Below are 20,700 nucleotides of genomic sequence, written 5' to 3'. Positions count from 1 at the left end.
GAGGCTTTGAGGCTTTGAGGCTTGATGAAATGGAGGGTGAAAAAGAAGGGGAGAAGAAGAGAGGAGGAGAAATCGACAATAAAGGGAGAGAGAGAAGAGAGAGGCAAGTTGGAGGGAGTGTGAGGGCTGCTAGAAAAACAACCTCCATGGCTGGAAAAGATGTCTTTATAATGACCTAATTGGGTTAAAACAAGTTTTTCAAAAAGAGTGAAGATTTTCACTAATTTTCAAAACAAGGTCTCTTCTGAAAAACATGTTTTTCTAAAAATCAAAACTTACTAAACTAATTAAGATTTAGCTAATACAAGCCTAAACTAATTGAACTACAATTAAAAAAATCTAAATATAATAAAAATACTAAAACCACAGGAAAAGCTTTAAAAACCCTGATTTTCTGATAAAATTCAATTCAATGCGGTTTCTTAAAACTAGCAATAAAAATAGGTTTTTAGAGCGATTTTAACATGGATCATGCATAAATAATGATTAATAAAATGCAAACATTATGCATGATCAAATACCCTCATGCTTATTGTTTGCTAGTCCTCGAGCAAACTGAAGCAAAAACAAAAATGCTTAATTGAACACAATAAAAACCTAACTCACTTTCGTAGGAATTACAGTTGCATTTAGCATATGCAACAAGCTCTTTCAACCCCTGGGTTGCCCCAGTGGACGAGTAAGGTCTCGTAAGGGTTTGCAGTGATGCTACCCGCAAACATCTCTATCATGTATGCATAAAAATTATAGAACACAAAACATTAGACAGTTAAGGAGTTTGTTTTCACAAATATTTCATGTCATTGCATTATCAAAACATGATTAGAGTCTTCTACCTGCCACCACAAAATAAAACATTTTTTTCACTTTTCTAAATAGCATAATCATTTATGTTTCATTCACAGAAAATCAAATATATACATGTTATTATTTACTTATCCTTACTCATATGTGTTTTGCACAGGTTTTCTCAATATTTGTTTCTAAGCAGTGAACTTTTCTCTTTTCACTTTTTCCTTTTTCTTGATTTTCAATTTTTCACACATTTTTTCTTTATTTCTCTTATTGAGCACTATATCAAATTTCTAGTTTTCGTGACCCGTGTAACGAGCTTTGGGTCAGTGACTCAGGTTAGACGACCTTAGGGCACCAGATACAAAGTATCCCTCAGACTTAATTGCTCGAGTCACTAAACCTTTAATTTTTTTATAGTTTACGTATAGTCTAGTTCTCTGTCATGTGCATTGTCAATATCTATTAGTCTCTCTATAAAGTTTATGTAACGAGCTTTCGGGATGGTAGCTCTCAAACCAGATGACTTTAGGGCACCAGGTGTAAACACACCTCAGGCTCTACTTGCTCGAACAAAATAGACTACAGATATCAACGTAGACAAAGAATTGACTTCCTTCGTTATCATTTTCAACATAGAACTCAAACACTTTAACTTGTGTTTAAGTCCAGCTACCAGGGAGTACGAAGATATCAAACAACTAAACGTATGCTCTTTTTCACTTTTTGAGCTCATAAATGCAATATTGTTCATTTGCTTAGTTTTTCAAAAATAAAACTGTGCATATCCATACTTGTAATTCAAAATAGACTCCAACATGCATCTATAATCATTTATTTGAAATCCACTTAAACACCCACAATTTTTTAGATTTGTGTCAAAAAAAGTTTTTTATGAAACTTAAAAATATTTTAAAAATATTAGATTATGTAAAACATTGACATAAGATCAAATTCATTTCTTAAAAGTTCATTTTTTATTAGTTAACATAAAAAATGCAAGTACAAGACATAAATGGAGTGATCATTTCAAACGGAGGCGCGCAATTCTCCTAGGCTCAGCCAAACGGGATCTTTCTTTTCCTTTCCTTCTCCGCCTTCAAATTCGTGATTTTGTAAGATCTCCCTCTCGATTTCTCTTTTTCGCTCCGAAGTTTCGCTTTCTATTTTCGATTCCGAGTTCTTGACACGATGATCGCTCGGTGATTAGTGTTCTCTCTCTCTCTCTCGGTGGTTAGGCGTTCGGGTTTCTAGGGTTTTGTGGTTCGCTTGTCCGGATGAGAGCCGCTGCCAATTCCGTGGGAGGGGGTGGCGGTCCGGCGTCGGTGCCGCCCCCGAAAATACTTCTGGTGAAGCCCGGCGGAGCAGCCGGTGGATCCGTCGTGAAGTTCGGCAGGGGAGATGAGGAGCCCTATGCCCGATCGCGGTTGCCTCCAGGATCCCTCAGTTTCCTCTCCGACTCGTGGAATGTTCATTCGGATCCTCTATTGCCGGTGAGTTCTGTCCGTTCCCGATGGTTTTAGGGTTTTGCAATTGCTGTGCAGGTGAACTACGATGGTGTAAAAGACTCTACAAGATCGCAAATCGAGTTTTGTGTTTTTCTCTTGTTTTGAAGATTTTTGTTTCTGATTTTCTTGGTTAGTATTATTGGAGTTCGGTCGTTCATAACGAAATCATTTACTTGTTGATTCTATCTTTAAGCCAGAAAAAAACACGTTGTTATGGAAATAATCTTAATGACGGAAAAAATTAAGGAAAAAAGTACGTTTCTGATTTCTTTATCCAAAGATTGGATGATGATAGCATTTGTAGGAGAGCAGTCCCGACGGTATGTAGTAGAACTCGAGAAAGTAGTTTTAAGATAGGAGATGCAGTTTTTCTGTAACTGATTCTTTCATTTGTCGTTTGTGTACATCAGCAGTTCATTGTGAACGTGGTATATATGCCTATCTTTGGATGAGCTTTGTCATTTTGAGTAATCCTTGTTGTGCATGGGCATGTGTTCAATGGAACTAATGGTGACCCACTATTTTGGAGTTCTTGCGTTGCTGCAGCTATCGAGAAATTTTAAGTGTTGATTATGTAATGACACTTTGAGGTTCTTTCGTTGATCATTTTGGTTTTGTTAGCTCTTCTCGTTTATGAGATGCATGAGAAGAGGTGATTTGGTTTTCCGGGACCTACTCATGTCAAGACGAGCTTGACCTTTTGTATCGGCCTGGTGTCCCATTCCCCCTCCCCCCCTTTTGAAAGCTATGTATATACCAAATTCTCTCCTAGATACATTCTCGTTGCTTCTCAACTTTTTTCTTTTCTATATTCTGTATACATGGATGACATGCGTCAGTAATTTCCTTTTCATGTCTTATTGTTTAAGCATGCACATGCAAAAATGCACATTTTACTGTCATTATTAATTAAATTAATCTCACTATATTACTGGAGTTTATATCTTGTGCTCATTTAGCCAGTTCATCAGCTATCTTCATTACATGTGTGTATAAATAGGATTATAGAGAAGGATCAGTAGGAACTATCTAACAATAGAATGGGCAGAAAATTGATTTTGATCAAAGTTGTCAATGAAAAAGAATTCAAATGCAATACGGGAAGCAGAGGCAAGAAGTGAAATCTTGTTGGAAAGAGATATTTTTAGCCCATTTGGAGCAGGAAGTGATAAGTAACTAGGAGCCGTTTGCAGAATAAGTAACTAGCAACTGTTCAGGATGTGAATTAATGACTTCGTTGGAATTTACAGTCAAATTTATGAAACTAGATGGTGTTGCTATTGCATTCAAACTTGTCTGAAAGTTTTTGGCTTTTAAATAAATATTAAAATTTCAACAATGTCTAGAATGTCTTATACATGTACTAGATGTAAAGATAAAACTTGGTAAGAAACCTTAAATTTATACAAATTAATGCCATAATAACCAATAATTAGAAGATGTTAACTTTAGCCTAAATTTTCTGAATTATATGAAAAGTATACATAATATTGTGAAAGTTTTCACAGTAAGAAACAAACCTTGAATACTTCTCCCTTGACTTAATCTTTTAACTGAATTGGGGACCTTTGAGTTTAATAAGATCAAATATGTTCATGTTACATTTGAAAGAAAATATAGAAATGGACATTAAACATGATTAGTATCGGCCCTTTAAATATGAGCTTCTATCGAGCTGGCTGGTGGTAATATTTGGCCATTTCTTGGTTGGCTGTATTTTATATCTCCAATTTGTTATTTTTCTATTTGACGCTACACTGAAGGGGTTGGTTGAGATGCTAGATTCTACCACCCATTGCTTTGAACATCACACTGAGAAAAAAAGGCATTCAGAATGGACTATTGAAATTGTATTATATAATTAGTAATTTATCTTACAATTTCCTGTTTGCATTTTGCAGTTTATGTCTGACAGCACTGAGTTTACAGTTATTGGGATTATTGGTCCTCCTGGAGTCGGCAAATCAACCATTTTGAATGAGCTTTATGGTTTTGATGGCAGCACACCTGGTAAGCGTCATTGCTTTTTTGAGTGGAAAACTAGATTTGTATTTGAAAAATATGCTTTTAGTCCAGAACTAAATCATTTACTAGTTGTCCAACCAATATTGTTGGACAAAATGATTGGAGAAAATTATGAATTCTTTTATTTTGGCTGTATATCCTTTTTTACAATAGGAACAAGCATGGCCCAAATAATTATTGAACTTATGACTTGAAAGAGTAGTGTTATGATTAATGTGATTATACAAAACTGTTTAAGTGGATTCATCTTTGTTGTTATTATGTCTATTATAGAGTATTGAACCATATGAGTTCGTTCTAATCTACATGAGCCAGAGTTGGTGCAGCGAGCTTGTAACGCCCAAAAATTTGAACTTGTAAACCTTTCAAAATATTTGAAAGAGACTAGAAAATCTTTTATTTTTTAGAATTTTTGTTTTAGTAAATCATCGAAAACGATTTTTCGAAAAGAAAAGAGACAAGTTGACAACTTTGGGTGCGTTAGCGTAAAAACCTTTATTTCACAATAGATTGAATCCTCATAAAACATTCAGAAAGCCATATGTATTAAAAGAAAATAACAAGTTTATACAAAATGAGATTTCTTGAGTAAATCTTTATAGAAAATGCAAAACTTTAAAATATATCCTTAACGCGGAATTTCAGCAGAAACAGTGAGATCTTGAAGCCATCTTGCAATCACACCATCGCCTGTATCACAAACCTAATCATCACATGTACTCATAAAATGTGTCAGTTTCATGAAAAACTGGTAGGTGTACAAGTAAGATAATAAAGAACAAATCTACCAAAAACATTTAATTCATACATGATACACAATTCATCAAGTATTGTGAATAAAATTAACATATGTATCAGATTTATGTATGATACACAATTCATCTAGTAATACGACAAATATAACATAAGCATAATTAATATATGATGAATAATTCAACAAGTAATGTAAGGAGGGTAACTTTTGTTTCGATATTAGCTGGCCTGCGGGTACACACATGCGCCAAACGTAGAAACAATTGAAACCGATTCAGGGATTTATTATGCCATGTATTTTCGATACACCGGATAGTTAGCTGAGTCCGCTCCTAAGGGGACGACCAATGATCGAGAGAGAATTCTCGAAAGGTCATTCGTTCAAGAGATGCATCCAACTTCTGCAGAAGTTTATGAGATCTACCACATAGGATAATTTTTGGTAGTCCCGTCCCCTAATTCCGATGACTGGTTGTTAACAACCACCCCTCGGGCAAATGACTCGGAGTTAGGGGACAAGACTACCAAAAATTATCCTTGGTGGTAGATCCCATGGACTTCTCCAGAAGTTGGTTGCATCTCTTGAACGAGTGACCTTTGAGGAATTCTCTCTCGGTCATTGGCCGTCCCCTTAGGAGTGAACTTAGCTAGATATTTGAGGTATCGAAAATACATGACATAATAAACTCTCAGATCAGTTTCAGTTATTTCTATGTTTTGCGCATTTGCGTACCCGCAGACCAACAAATATATAAATAAAAGTTACCCTTCTCACATTACTTGTTGAATTACGCATCATGTATTAATTAACAACTTATACTAGATTTGTCGTATTATTTGCTGAATTGCGTATCATATATGAATTTGATGCATATGTTAATTTTATTCACAATACTTGCTGAATTGCGTATCATGAATTAAATGTTTTTACTAGATTTATTTTTTATTGTCTTACTTGTGTACCTACCAGTTTTTCATGAAACTTACTCATTTTATGGGTATAGGCGATGATTAGGTTTACGAGCCAGGCGATGACGTGATTGCAAGATGGCTTCAAGATCTCACTGTTTCTGCTGACATTTCGAGATCAGAATACATTTTGAAGTTTTGCATTTTTTGTAAAGGTTTCTTTAGAAAATCTCATTTTGTATAAATTTGTTATTTTCTTTTATTGCATATGGTTTTCTAAATGCTTTGCGAGTATTCAATCTATTGTGAAATGAAGGTTTTTACGCTAACGCGCCCACGGTTGTCGACTTGTCTCTTTTTTTTTTTTTCGAAAAATCGTTTTCGCTAATCTACTAAAACAAAAACTCTGAAAAATAAAAAATTTTCTAGTCTCTTTCAATTATTTTAAAAGGTTTACTAGTTTCAAATTTTGGGGCGTTACAACTTGGTATCAGAGCTTCGGGAAACAATGATTCTTGACCATCGAGCATCTATATCGCGCTGTAAGTAAAGTCTCTTCTACTTAAAATTGAATTGCATAGACTTAGACTAAATGAAATTTCTTGTTCCTTTCTTGAAGTTTTTGCTTAAAGTTATGAATCCTTCTTCTGATGCTGGAATTGGCCAGAGCAGTGGTACTTGTAGGCCGCGTGACCCCTTGTGATCGTTGCAAATTTTTTTTCTTTTTCCTTTCAACCCCTTCCTCCCTTTTTGAAGGAGAGAAAAAAAGAAAGAAGAGAGAAAAAAAGAAAGAAAATAAACTCTTTTGCAAGGTCTCACTTGACCTTTATTTGAAAAAGATTTAAAAAATTAACTCGCCTCCATTTTTGAAAATTTTGCGGCAAAATGGAGAGACGAGATTCGCTCATCGGTACGAGGTTCAACCATTCCTGGCGCCTTTACCAGGGGTAATTGAACCAATGATCGATTTAATGCCTTTTGCTTTGCCTAAATTTGTCTAAATGATTATTCTGAAATCCTAAAATGCACATAGAGTCATGCTTGTTCAATGAAAAATGCAAAGATGTATGCTTTTGAGAAGTGCTTAAGAATTTTTTGGATTTTTTCAAGTGATTTTGAAATAAGTTTGAAAACATCTTTGGAGAAATGGTTCAAAAATTGAACTTGGTTTGGAAAAGTTGAAATTTGAATCTAAACGAAATTTGAAATTTTGGGATTGATTTTGAAATCAGAATTTGAATTTGGAAATGGAATTGGAATTAGAATTTGAAATCAGAATGAAATTTCAAAGTTGAATTTAACTTTGAAATTGGAATATCGAATTGATTTTGGAATTTGACTTGGTATATGAAATCAGAATTGAATTTGAAGATTGATTTAGAGATTCAAAGTGAATCTCAAAGTTTGATTTGGAATTCAAAGTGGATTTCAAAACTTTGATTTAGAATTGATTGGAAAACTCAGAATTTGAATAAAATTCGAAAATAGAGATAATGAATTTGAATGGAATTTTAAAATGTGAAATTCAGAAATAAGAATTGAAGATTGGAGTTTGAAATAAGATAGAATTGAGAATAAAAGATGAATTTGAATTTGTAAATAAGAGTTGAAAATGATTTTTGAATTTCGAAAATGAAAACTGTGTTTTGAAAGTTTATTTCAAACATCACTCGAAATTTTGAAGATGATTTGAAATGATTTGAGAAGAAGGCAATTCTATACTAAATGATGAATGCTTTGAAATTATTTGAAGATTGGAATTTAAAAACATATTTTATTTTTTAGTAGAATTGAAATAAGATTAAATCATAATACATTCATGACTATGGTCACAGATATATTATAATATAATCTATATTTGAATTCTAATAAAGAATAAAATAAATTTTTATGACTTTATAGGATTTAACATGAAATTAACTTTTAACATATCCACGACTATGACCACAAATATATCTTGAGGTAATTCACATATTAAATTCTGATAAAGGAAGAAAAGAATATTTCAGAAAAATATGATGAAATCGAGTGTTATTCCATAAAAGATAAAAATTCTAAGTATTGTTCACATTTTGACTATGACCATAAATGTGAATCATTTACTTAGAATTATTTACCTCTTATTAGAAAGGTGCACATGCCATTCGTGTTTCACCATTATGAATTTTTGAAATAAAAATAAAGAAAAATGGGATGAAACAAACAATTATGAGAATTATATGCTCGTACATTCTATTCTAAGCTGAAAATGAGCAATTCTCATTAATTCAGAGTTATTACAACCTTGAATTAAAATTGAAATTGAAATCATAAAATTCCTAATTTAGGAGGGAAATCAACATTTTCCACACATTCTTGCAAAAACTGAGTTAGCACAAAGCAAAAATGGAAAATGTAGAAGAAGAATTGAAAATGCTATATTAAAACTAAATACATACCTGAAAATGTCTATTCTAACGAAGAAATGAATATACCAAATGCAATGCTTAAGCTAAATGAAAAATGCATATGGCATGCCCTATGCTTAATAAAGAAATTCATATGATATGATAAAATGGAATAGAAAATGTATATGGGATGCTGGATTGGAAATATATGCATGTATGCAATATAGGAAGATGAGGGTGTAGTGCATTGTGAGAGGTGAATGTAATATACAGCAGCACAAGTGAAGGTGTTGTGGAAATAGCATAAGTGGAAGATGATCATATTGAACATGGTAGTATGCATATGATGCACATGGCGACAATCAAGAGAAAAGTGAAACATGGGATTATGTAGCCAGTGACGCTGTGAAGGAGGTGCACAGGGGATTATAGCAGTCAAGAGGGTGTAGAGGTTGAAGTGGTGTAGCAGTGCTGTAAGTGACGTGCTGGGGGTTATTGCTGCAGGTGCAGCGAGGTGGTGAAGGTGTGCTGCAGGTGCAGCGAGGTGGTGAAGGTGTGCTGCAAATGCTGAGCACAGGTGCCACAAGGGTGCTAGGTGTGAATGTAGCATGCAAATGAAGCAGTTGCTGCTAATATGCAATGTGAAGAAAAGTGCTGGAGATAGTATAGATGGAGATAACAGGTGAAGAGGGTAAGCAGTGGAAGGCTGCGGGGAAAGACAGTGGTATGCAAAATGCTATATGCTAATGTAGCAGTACTAGTGAAGTGCAAAATATAATAGTGGAAGTGAAAATGCAGTAAGTGTTGTTGATATGCAGGTGTACAGGTGGATGGTGCAGTGAAGGTGAAGTAGCAGGTAAGGTGCATAGGTGCTGTGGGTGATTAGTGTAGCCTAATACTATGTAACAGGGAGTTAGTGCCAGTGAAGATGGTATTGATGGAGGCTGTGTAAATGAATGTAAGTGACAGGCTGTATAGTGTTTGTGTGCGGGTGACAGTGATGTGTTGTGACACAGTGGAGATGTGCAAGGATATGCTGTTAATGAAGTGGAGAAATGTTGTGTTGAAGGTGGCAGGTAGTAGTGAAGGTGCAAAGTGATGAGGATGGTGTGTTGCTGTAGGTGAAAAATGCACAGTGAGGGGCTGTTTGGTGTAGCATAATGTTGAAGATGGTAGGTGTGCATACAGGTTCAGCAAAGGGTGTTGAAGTGTTTGCGAAGTGCATCTAACAAGTGGTTCACAGCAGGAACTGTGAGTGCCGATAAAATACATTTGAAGAGTGATTCAGCATATGTGAGACGTGCTTGATATATGGTTTCATAACTTATACTATGAATGCCCACAAGATGCATGTGCCGAGCTTCAACAGGTGCTGTGTGGGTGCACAGGGAATGAGTGAAATGAACTGGCTGAATGTAGGTGGCAAAGGGGACAGGTGCTATGTGAAAATGCAGAGGAGTGAGGATGAAAGTGTAAGTGGTGAGTGTAGTGTAAGATATACACAGGGGCTGCTGTGGGTGAGGGGGCTGTGCAACACAGGAGATGATGAAAGGGGGGGGCTAGCAGGTGAATGTTGTGTGTGCATAGGATGTGAACATAGTGCAGGTGAGGTGGAAGGGTACTGTGCAGGTGGATGGGCTGAAAATAGATGGTTGGGTGAGGAAGGTGTACATCCAATAAAACTACAGCCACTAACAGGAAATTCTGTGAAATGTAGAGGGTGTTGCAAAGATGCAGCTGGGGGATGTTGTGAAAATGTAAATGGAGAGGTGGGGGTGTAGGCTAATAACATATACTCACAGTGTATTATGTCATTTCTTTTGATGCAATAAAACATAGATATACAAACTAAAAGTCTAAAATCCATACAATAGGTACACAGGTAATCAGCATCACCAAAAACCAAAATCTACTCATCGCACCCACATCATTTTTGACAAAAGTAACATTCAAAACTCAAACTTCACTGCAAACCACACCACCCATTGCTTTTAGAGGAAACCGAAGTGCATCTCTCATTAGCTTTTTGTTGCTTAACCCATTTATCAATATGCCAATGACAGCAACATCAGGAATATGGCCTTAGTTAGAATCGATCTTTTAGATTGGCCTACTCCTCACCACAAGTTCATACTGGCTATTCCAAGAAAATGAAAGACTAAACATAAATGATAAAAGAAAAATATCATAGAGGTGAGAAACATTGTTAACAGGGCTGAACAGAAAAGGCATAGAGCTTGTATTAGCTTATCCACAAATTTTATCAAATCAAACTGCTTTCATTGCCGGCAAAGCTCTGCATTCTTGGAACCTCAGCCAATGTCGCCAGTGTTAAACTACATTATTTAAACCAGAAAAACTTGTAAATATAATTTTATGAGGCCATAGAACTCAACGACACTTGAGATGCATGGGAAAAGGCTTTATCAGACAGGACTAGCAACCATTTGCAGCAAATCAATTGCAGCAAAACTGGCTTCTGCTAGTTGAATTCAGCAAATCGGTTAATGAATCAATTCCTGTATGATGATCATACAATAGATAGAAGCTTTCTAACAACCTCTAAACTTGAAATGCAGGTAAACAAAATGATTTCAAATCATATCTCAGGGCATTCTCGATCAGCATGCCCCTGGGATATCAGTCAGTACATCTTTGCAGCTGACCCCATATGTAACCCCACGTAGCATTTTAGAATGATTTTATTTAGCAGAAACAGGAACTTCATGGCAAACCAACATACTATCAACACAACCAACCTTAACGTGATTTCGATCATCTCATCGAGATGCCTCTGGATGGCTGCTGTGTAATGCAAACCAAGTATTTCTAATTCATCATCTATGCCCAAAACGCCAGATGATGCAAAACAAATGGGAATGATACATCCCCCTCTTTAACCTGCAAAAGTCTCATAAATCACACACCTGAATCGTGGTGGAGCTCTGGATTTTTCATAAGATCTTCAATGCAATTTTTCAATCGAAATTCACTATGAATCGAACCCTATTCACAGTGAATTTATCAGATCTATACTCGAGATTTTGACGCACAGAGTTCCAGAAATGTCTATGTAACAAGTCTTCACAGGGGATTTCATTGTGAATCTGATTTGATTCACGGTGAAATCAACATAAAGACTCATGATATGCTACGCGAACGAGACATGATGCCGCTGATGCATATGAATCTCAATAAACATAGCAAAATGTGATGAAACTTTGTGAATATGATGCAAATGGACCATAAATGACAATATAATGAAGATGAAGAGAATATGATGCAGGGAAAAACGCAGGAAACATGTGATGAACATCCAATAGATCGGATGATGCAATACGTGCTTAAATGGATAAAAAATGCTAATGAACCACTGTAATGGGAATGACAATGGTGAAGATGCTTGAAATGAATGAACGCTATGATGGATGCAGAGAAACCAATGCTGGTCATATACAATGCAATGTACAAAAAGGAAACAGGGAATCCAATGTAATTCGGAAATCAAAATAAACATGGGAAATTAAAATGCAGATAAGAAATTACATATAAACAGACAATGAAAATGAAAATAGGAAATCAAATGTAAACAAGTGTTCAAATTATGCGAAAATCAAAGAGATTCATAAATAAATTGTGAAAGGGAATATGAGAAAAGTGTCTGAATACATATATTCCATTGATGTTGCACAGGTGTAGATCGATTTTGCTATGAGCAAATCGACACTACATAGGTGCCTTGAGGGAGCAAAAATAAGAAAAACCAGGAAAACAAGATAAAAGGGAGAAGAAGAATGGCACGTAATGTAGCCTTATGCTGTAGGGAGGGTTGGAGTCGATGGAAGAGGTAAATGCGATGAAGAAGGGAAAAGGGAGAGAAACAGTAAAAAGAGGAGAAAGAGATGGGGAAAAAGGGAAAAGAGAGGAAGAAGACGATGCTTGTGATCGAAGGTGGAGGGGTGAAGAAGCGATCAGAGAGAGGGATGGGTGAAGACGATGATCAGAGAGCTCTCCCCTGCGACTTCTTTTATAACAAGAAGCCGTTAGGGAAATTTTCGAAAGTGATCTCTTCTTTTCAATTTTTTTCAGAAGGATGGTTCTTTTTACAAGGTTTTTCAAGAAAAGGGGGCTTAGGCCATTTTCTGAAATTCCTTTTCTTTTATATATTTTGAAGGAGAAATTTAAGAAAATACATGGATTTTAAAAGGTAGGATCCAGACGAGGTTTTTGAAAGGCTTTTGTAAAATATTTGTTTTAAAATATAAGGGTTTTTCGAAATGAGGTTTTTGGGAAAATACACGATTAATTTCAGAAAATGAGTTTAAAAATGGATCTAGATCTGGATCCGAGATTTTGAGAAAACATTCAAGTTTGGATCTTAAAATTTAGGGAATGAAATGAGTGGATCCAAATGAATACTGGATGAACTGTCTGAGCCATTGAGAAAAATTATTTTTGTATTTTTAGATTTTGAATTGAAAATTGGATAATAGGGCTCAGAATTGGATTTGGATATTTGATCTGAATCCGAGATTGGGTCAGATATGAAAATTGAATTTGGATTTCAGATCTTCAACCAATGAATCCGAGAAATGGTTGGAAGTTGATCAGAAGTTGACCCAATTATTTCAAAAGATGGGGGCCAGGGGCAAAAAGGGAATTTTTGATTTTTTTGAAAAATTTGGGGTGTTCACACCCCTCAGTAAGGGGTAGGGGTCCTGTCATAAAAAGGAACAAACATATGACGTCCTAGATGGACCTTTGGGCTGATAGGCTGCCCCCACCCATGTTTACTGATGGTTGGGGCTTTGCGCTCCTTGTTGCCTACCAGGCGCCACTAGCCGTGACTTGGGCAACAGTACACTTTTAGGAGGATGGTCATGTCCCGTCATTGTTCGGGTTAACCATAACGTCGTATCTGGTGCGTCAGAGGTGGAAGCCCCCCTAAATGAGCAAGAGGAGTGCGTTTTTTGTGGAGAAACACAGGACACACTCTAGATACTTGTCTTCTTAAGGATGGGCACGACAGAAGGGCGTTAGAAGCGCAAAGACTTGAGGACGCAACTTCCTCAGTATAAGGCGCTTTGGGGTTACTAGAGTATGGCGGGTTACTACCCAACCCAACAGTTACTCATGGCAGTGCTTCACCCATCTATACACCTTTACCAGATTCTCCGGGTTACACTCCGGCCTTACCTATTTATTCACCAGACTTGCCCCACTGCCCATGACATCCCTCTCCTCTTCCACGCAGGTTTAGGCGCATTGGCAACAAGGGGGAATACCTTAAACAGTTCACTAGCCGTCCCTAAGGGGAGTTAGTGTTTGTGGTTTTGTACAAGAGTCTACGGACTCCTTTGCTTTTTGTGGATAGCTTTCCTTTTCTGCATTTCAACCAACATTGCTGGGTTTTTATAAGTTGCTCACGCAATGTATACAAATATGAATCATTCTTTTTGACTTCGTTCTTTTGAGTTCCTTTAATCTTGATATGTGCATCCTTTAATATATAAAGGATGGTGCAGAGCACGAATGACGATTCGATGAACGAATGGTCAGAGCACCGGTGATTCGTTATAGATTCTCTTAGTAACTTGGTTGAAGCGATACAGAGCCAGGTTCGCGCGCAACATGATCAATCACCCTTTTCTGAGCCGAGTCAACATATGACAGTACAACAACAACAACTACGCCTTCATCCCAAAACAATTGGGGTCGGCGATATGAACCAACAAAGAAAATCATTATGGGTCTTCCACATGAATCCTTCTCCTCCATTCATTTCTATCCAATGCCATGTCCTCGGTGAGGTTCAAAGCATTCATATCCTTTCTTATCACCTCCATCCATGTCTTCCTAGGCCTACCCCGACCTCTTTTAACTAATATATTTTCCCATTTCTCCATCCTTCTAACTGGAGCATCATTAGGCCTTCGTCGAATATGTCCAAACCACCGTAAACGATTCTCTCTCATCTTATTTTCAATGGGTGCAACGCCTACCTTCTTACGTATCTCCTCGTTCCGAATCTTATCTTTTATTGTTTAGTTATACACTGCCGGTCCCAAGCCCGGATAAAGGAGGAGGGTTGCGGTAGGCCTGTGACAACCAGCATAAAAAACTTAGTCATACCCTATGAATATGAACCAATATGAGTCAGCATATGACAGTATCGTATGAAAAGTTCCTAAAGCTTGATCCTTTGATTTTTGCCTGTAAAACCGACCTAGATATGGCCGAGAACTGGGTCAAGGAGGTGGAACGCGTGTTCCAAGTATTATCAGTCCCAGACGACAAGAAGACACTATTCGGGACTTTTCGACTCAAGAACGATGCCCGCGATTAGTGGGACACGATCCAGGACATACAGTTTTTGGGGGCTTTAGTGATTCCATGGGAAGCTTTAAGAAGAGGACTTTCTTAGGGAGCTACTTTCCCCCTCATGTGAGGGAGAAGAAGAAGGTGAAGTTTTTGGAACTTTGCCAGGGCAACTCAAATTTGAGAGATTATATCGCCAAATTTCAAAAACTGGAGCGCTATTGTCCCAACCTGTTCGAGGACGATCACAAACGGGCTGGGAAGTTCATTCAGGGATTGAAGGAAGGACTCTGTCATCGGGTCCTGACCAATATGCTCACAACTTTCTTTGTTGCAGTTGTGACAACCATCCTTTTGAACGATGATTGGGAGCGAGTTAAGGGTGGACAAGACAGAAAGTTGGCTGAGAATGATGGAGGCAACAAACGACAACATACTGACGACAAAATACAGAGACCCCCACTCAAGAAGCAAAGTCAAGATAGAGGGAATGAGTCACAACAACCACCAATGCTGTTATGTCCGAAGTGTAATTATGTTCATCCTAGACAACCGTGCCCTCGAGACACTAGAGACTGTCTATATTGCGGGAAGATGGGGCATTACGCCCAAAATTGTTGCAATAAGGCAGCAGATTGCCAGAGGCGAATTGTAGTTGAAGGTCAAAAACAACAACAAAAACAATCTCAGTGGCAACCACAAAGAGAAATGTCTGGCCATGTCTATGCCACCATGACAGAACAAGAAGGAAATAGCGAATAGACACTTTAATAGTCTTAGGTTAAGACTTTTTGTGTTTCAGTACGAATTTTGCCAAGACAAAGGTTCATCAATGAAATCACGCATAAATTTTGTTTAAATCGACATATAGTTCAAAACCTTTCTCAGAAACTCATTGTGAGTTGTCCTGATTACTTTAAAGAGCGTATATGTTTGGATACACACATGTTTGTGCATCCTCGTTAACCCCGATTAACTTAGACTATGATTTTTGTAGATAACCTTTAAAGAGAATTTCGAGAATGAAATTCTTTTAAGGGAGGTAGGATGTAAAACCCGTAAAAAAAATCAAACCCGGGTTTGATCCGGATCTGGACCTGTGTCGACACCGACCTTCCCCCCGTATTTTTTATAAAAACACAGGAGGGAAGGGTTTCCCTTTATGCAGAAAGGGAAACCCCTCTCGACTCTCTCTCTCTCCGATGCTTTTGCCCCCTCTCCCGCATCTCTCTCCCTCTCAGACCTCTCTCATCTCTCTTACTCTCTCCCTGAGCGACCCCGACTCCCTCTCTCTCCTCGTTGTTCTCTCCCCAAACCCTCTCTCTCGCTTGTTCATGTTCCGACCACTCGACGCCGACGACACCCCCTCCAACGAACCTTGCTCCCCCACTCCAGGTATGTCTTCTTCATCCTTTTCTTCTTCTTCTTTTCTCTCACTCTTCTCGATTTTTTTGGGGAGGGACTCAACCCTCCCTGTTCTCTCTCTCTCAGAGGTCGGGGAGGGGCGCAACCCCCTCCCCTCGCCCTTTGAGTTGTGGGAGGGGCGCCGTTCCCCCCTCATTCCTTGTTTCGCCAGGGAGGGGCGTCACTGCCTCCCTGGTTCTCTTTTTACAAAGGGGCGCCGCCCCTCCCTGTTTTCTTTTTTTAACAGGGAAGGGGGCGTCGCCTCCTCCCTGGCACCTTGGTTCCCTGTGTGGGCAAGGGAGGGGCGCAACCCCCCCTCTCTCTCTCTTTCATTTCAGTAGGGGAGGGGTGCCGCCCCTCCCTATTTCTTTTATCTAGGGAGGGGTGCTCCCCTCCCTGCTCCCCGCTCTCTCTCTGTTCCGATAGGGCCAGGTAGCCGAGCCCACCTCCCTCTCGGTCGAGGTTGGGGTTGGGCCCGGCCTAGCAACTGAGTCCACCCCTCTCCCTGCACCCTCTTTTCTTGCCGGTTGGCAGGGGCGACGCCCTTGCCGCCTTCTCTATTCCGACAGGCAGGGAAGGGGTTGCGCCCTTGCCCCCTCTCACCTTCTGTCAGGCGGGGCAGGGGCGCAGCCCCTGCCTCCTCTCTCTTATGTCAAGCGGCATTATTTTTTATTGACGAAGAATAACAATTGTAGATTATTAATTTTATTTATTACATAAATTTATGCATGATGAATATATATAAAACTGTTTTTATTTCATTAGTGTTAACTTAAAACTGTTAATATATATATATATATACCCTCCCCACACCCTCGCACCCAAGTTTTCTTAAAGTGCCGTATCGCCGCATCCACACCTGCATACGCACCCGCACCTATGTGACATAGGAAATGTGGGAGAATCGAGATTCCCATCAAGTTTTGGAAGTGAGGAGTATCGTGCTTCCGAAACGAGTTTATGGGAAGCGCGCTTCCCACCTATATAAGAAGCTACTGGTAACTTTAGGTTAAACTCAAATGTGTCGAGATCATATCATGTTTTTTCAAGTGAATTAAGGTTAGTTTTGGGTGGATTCGTCTGCTGTTCTTGGCTGAGGTGCATTTTGTCAAATATAGGTTTCTCTTTGTGTAGCTGCAATCTAGTTGAACCAACAAGGGATGGGGTCAGGTCATGGATTTGGCTTGAAGCGAATGTGAAATGTAAGACCAAATTCATCTCATGGTGTCGATTGAAAATCCAAGTGGCTTATGTACTGTATATCCAATCTTGTCTTCTTGTTTTCCTTCTGGGTGGAGGTACATTTGGTCACTTTAGATGCTGGTTTCTGACCTCCCAGTTTGTGGCAGGTGTTAGTGTATGCCAACTAAAAGGAAATTGCATTGAAATATATGAGTCTGTCACATTCATTGTCGAGAAGCAATAATGATTTTGGGCCCTTTCTCCCTCTTTCTTTTTGGCCCTTGAGAATGGTAACCACTAAGACATCATCTGTGATTTGTAATTTTTTATCCTAAAATTGCAAGGATAGGAATATGTATGATTGTTGCTTTTCCAATGAGCAATCACCTTGTTTATTAGGTGTTTCTGGTAGGGTAAAATGGCAATTTGCAGTTAGATTTTCTCTCATGTCGCTAAGCAGGAAGTGGAATTCTCTCTAAACACACACAGGAACATATCGATTATGGGTGATGCAGTTAAGCAGAGATACCGAGTTTATGTGTTGGAGATCTGAGCTTTACATCATGGTTCACAGAGACACTTAAAAACCGGAGCTCTCTGTACTTATATGTTGAATATATCACCAATGTTTTGGTCAGAAATATGGGTTTATCTTTTATTTTTGATACTTTGAGGGCAGAAATAGCTGATTAACAAATTGAGAAACATGTGTAATTTTATTATCCTTAGTTAACAATTTCCTCTTATTTCCAGGAGTATCACTAAACATGACTTTCACTTCTGCTGGCTTGCAGGAATGCTTCTGCCATTTCCAATTGAAACAGAGGAAACAAGAGCAATGGCACGACACTGCACCGTTGGAATTGAAGTTAGGATCACTTCTGAGCGGCTTATACTTCTTGACACCCAGGTCTCGTCTGTTGACCTACATTATGACAAAAGTATTGGAAACATTGTTGACTCTTATTATCATGCCAACATATTTCTGTGAACCCCCTGGTTTGCCACTATGATATTAGTATTACCAAGTGATTGGTATGCATATAATCTAGTTTATATGAAGTTCAGGGGAAAGAAAATCCTACTACATGTCAATTCTAAAACTTAATGACACAAGTAGGAGTTGATATTCTGAATTGGTACATTAAAGTGCAGCTGAATATTTGGTATCTTGGTTAAGGGATCTCAAGTCCAAGTCCTCTCACTTGATAATTGAAAAAAAAATCCTAATTGATGTTTTGTATGTTTTTTGTGTTGTTAGCTGCTAGAAAAAAATAACTTTAATAATGGGTTAATTGAGCACATGATATGAATGAATTATGATGTGTTCTGAACAATGTGAATCCTTGTTTTTTAGTGGTGGTGAGGAGTAAGCAACTTATCATATATCTATATATTTTAGCTGTTAGATATGGAAACACTGCTATAAGTAACAATTATCATGGTCTTCTTTACAAGTCAAGTTATTTTTTATGTCATTTTATAATGGGAGGTTATGCATATCAGACATCTTAAAGGTTTTTGTCATTTTATTTATGCAGCCTGTGTTCAGTCCTTCAGTCTTGGCTGAGATGATGAGACCGGATGGTTCCTCTGCAATATCTGTGCTAACCAGTGAAACTTTGTCAGCTGAGATGGCTCATGAACTGATGAACATTCAGGTAATTGATGTTATTTGAATGTTGAGGCCGCAGCCCTATCTTTTGATTTATTGTTGATGCCAAAGTTTTTTTAAAATATATGAAGTGCTTGAAGTATACCTGATCCTCTATTTACCTTCTTGTGTTGTTGCAAGGAATCATTCTAGCTTGGCATTTTTCTAGCATCTGTTTGTCACGTTTTGTTGGTGGTATCGGAAGGAATTCATGATGTTAATATGTGGCATCTTATGTTAACGGTATGTATGTATTCTTTGCAGCTGACATTTTCTGTTTTTTTTTTCTATTTCCCTTTTTAGACTGTCCCTATTCCCTTCTTGTGTATGACACTAATAATAGCAAAACCATGTAACTGAAATGACATAGAGGTGGATTTCAGGTCCTAAGCAATAACTTCCTTCTTTTTGAGAATGAAATACATGCTTTTTATATCAGTTTATACTGTTAATGTGAATATATAAATGCTGTGACCTATATGCTATGTGGAAATGTAGGTAATTTTCTTGTTGATCCCCCTTCCAAGTGATAAGAAATTTGCACAAGATGTGAATTCTTGATAAAATCATGACAAATTTGGTTTATCACCTTGTTCAATATGTCATGCTTTTAATGCAAACTGTAACAAACTTAAGGGGACTTCCTGTCTTGTGAATTTCCATGAGTTTACATGTCATATCATTTGATGGTATGTGAAGTACATACTCTTTTACCTTCTCAATCAATCATGAAGGAAACAAAGCTGTATTTTCCACTAAAACTATTAGTTCTAAAATTCAGACTGTAATAACTTTATTATCACCATCAATGTGTAAATTAGCTTCTTGGTCATGTTTTAGAGTCTTCAGACTCCTCCATACACCATGGTGCTAAGGCATCTTGTCTGGTGCTTTCTTGCAACATTGTCCGGTTGCTTGGTCCATTATTTAATGAAATGGGAATTGAGCATTACTGCAATCATGCCTTCTATTTGTTTGTTTTCTTAGCATCTTGCCTTTGGTTTGAATCGTTTGATTTCGTGCTGCCATTTTTTTGAGTGCTTGCCCCATGTCTCGGTATGTCTAGCCCCATCAGGCCCATTTGTTTGCCCACATCTCCCCCACCATTGCAATTGTGTGCCCTTTGCCCACTGTGTTTGGATGCATGAGCTTCATTAGGCCCCACTAGGTTGCTTGTTTCCTTGGACTCTTGCTATACTTGTGCATGATTTGGTGCCTGACACATGAAAGTGTCCTGCTACCAACCTGCTGTGCGTCATCTCAAGGCTTGTCCAATGTTCCCAATGCACTTGGGTGCCTCGTGGCTTATCCCAAGAGTAATCCGGTGACAATTGAGGTATGATGCAGATGAACAAATGTTTGTAAGAGAACATGATTTAAATCAAATTATAGCGTCACAAGCAATCCAAATGCAAGACCTTATTTAACTTAGCCCGCTGGCAGTGCTAAGATTAATATAACAAGCTTTATCTTCTTAAAAATGAAAGAAAGCGTTATTGCTTTAAACTACACAGGATAATCAATAGAGTTGAAACCTATGTCACATGGGTGCGGGTGCGGGGATGCAACACTTTAAAAAACCTTGGGTGCGGGGTGCGGGAGGGCAAAAATATAAAAAATTATATATATATATATATATAATTTTGAAGTTTTAACAGTTAACAATAGTAACACTAATGAAATAAAAAACATGCAGGTTAAAATGTTCAAAAAAGCAACATGCAAGTTAAAATGTTCAAAGTGTGGAGGATTGAAACTTTTAGGCCAA

The 20,700-nt window shown here is 37.9% G+C and overlaps 1 protein-coding gene across 2 annotated transcripts; it reads left to right on the top strand.

Moving 5' to 3' along the window:
• The first annotated feature begins 1,977 nt into the window (after positions 1 to 1,977).
• On the top strand, positions 1,978 to 19,737 carry LOC149845226 (uncharacterized). 2 transcript variants are annotated; one of them, XM_089997513.1, is made up of 5 exons: positions 1,978 to 2,285; positions 4,202 to 4,310; positions 18,073 to 18,188; positions 18,820 to 18,939; positions 19,086 to 19,737. In XM_089997513.1, the coding sequence occupies exons 1-5, from the start codon at positions 2,070 to 2,072 to the stop codon at positions 19,233 to 19,235; spliced, it is 711 nt and encodes a 236-aa protein (XP_089853639.1). In that variant the 5' UTR covers positions 1,978 to 2,069; the 3' UTR covers positions 19,236 to 19,737. The 2 variants fall into 2 exon arrangements, with proteins under 2 accessions (XP_089853639.1, XP_089853640.1); XM_089997514.1 differs by having other exon boundaries at positions 19,074 to 19,229.
• Positions 19,738 to 20,700: the final 963 nt, after the last annotated feature.

The sequence above is a fragment of the Nuphar pumila genome, chromosome 2 (genome assembly GCF_984573655.1).
Source record: "Nuphar pumila chromosome 2, dmNupPumi1.hap1.1, whole genome shotgun sequence".
NCBI lineage: Eukaryota > Viridiplantae > Streptophyta > Magnoliopsida > Nymphaeales > Nymphaeaceae > Nuphar > Nuphar pumila.
Note: the sequence above shows the minus strand (reverse complement) of the source record. Positions and strands in the feature narration are given on the sequence as shown.

Excerpts from the sequence above, each read along its gene's own strand:
- LOC149845226 (XM_089997513.1), top strand. The coding sequence starts at position 2,070 with ATGAGAGCCGCTGCCAATTCCGTGGGAGGGGGTGGCGGTCCGGCGTCG. Across the intron at positions 4,311-18,072 it reads TTTTGATGGCAGCACACCTG|GAATGCTTCTGCCATTTCCA; the intron begins GTAAGCGTCATT and ends GCTGGCTTGCAG. Across the intron at positions 18,940-19,085 it reads ATGAACTGATGAACATTCAG|CTTGGCATTTTTCTAGCATC; the intron begins GTAATTGATGTT and ends GAATCATTCTAG.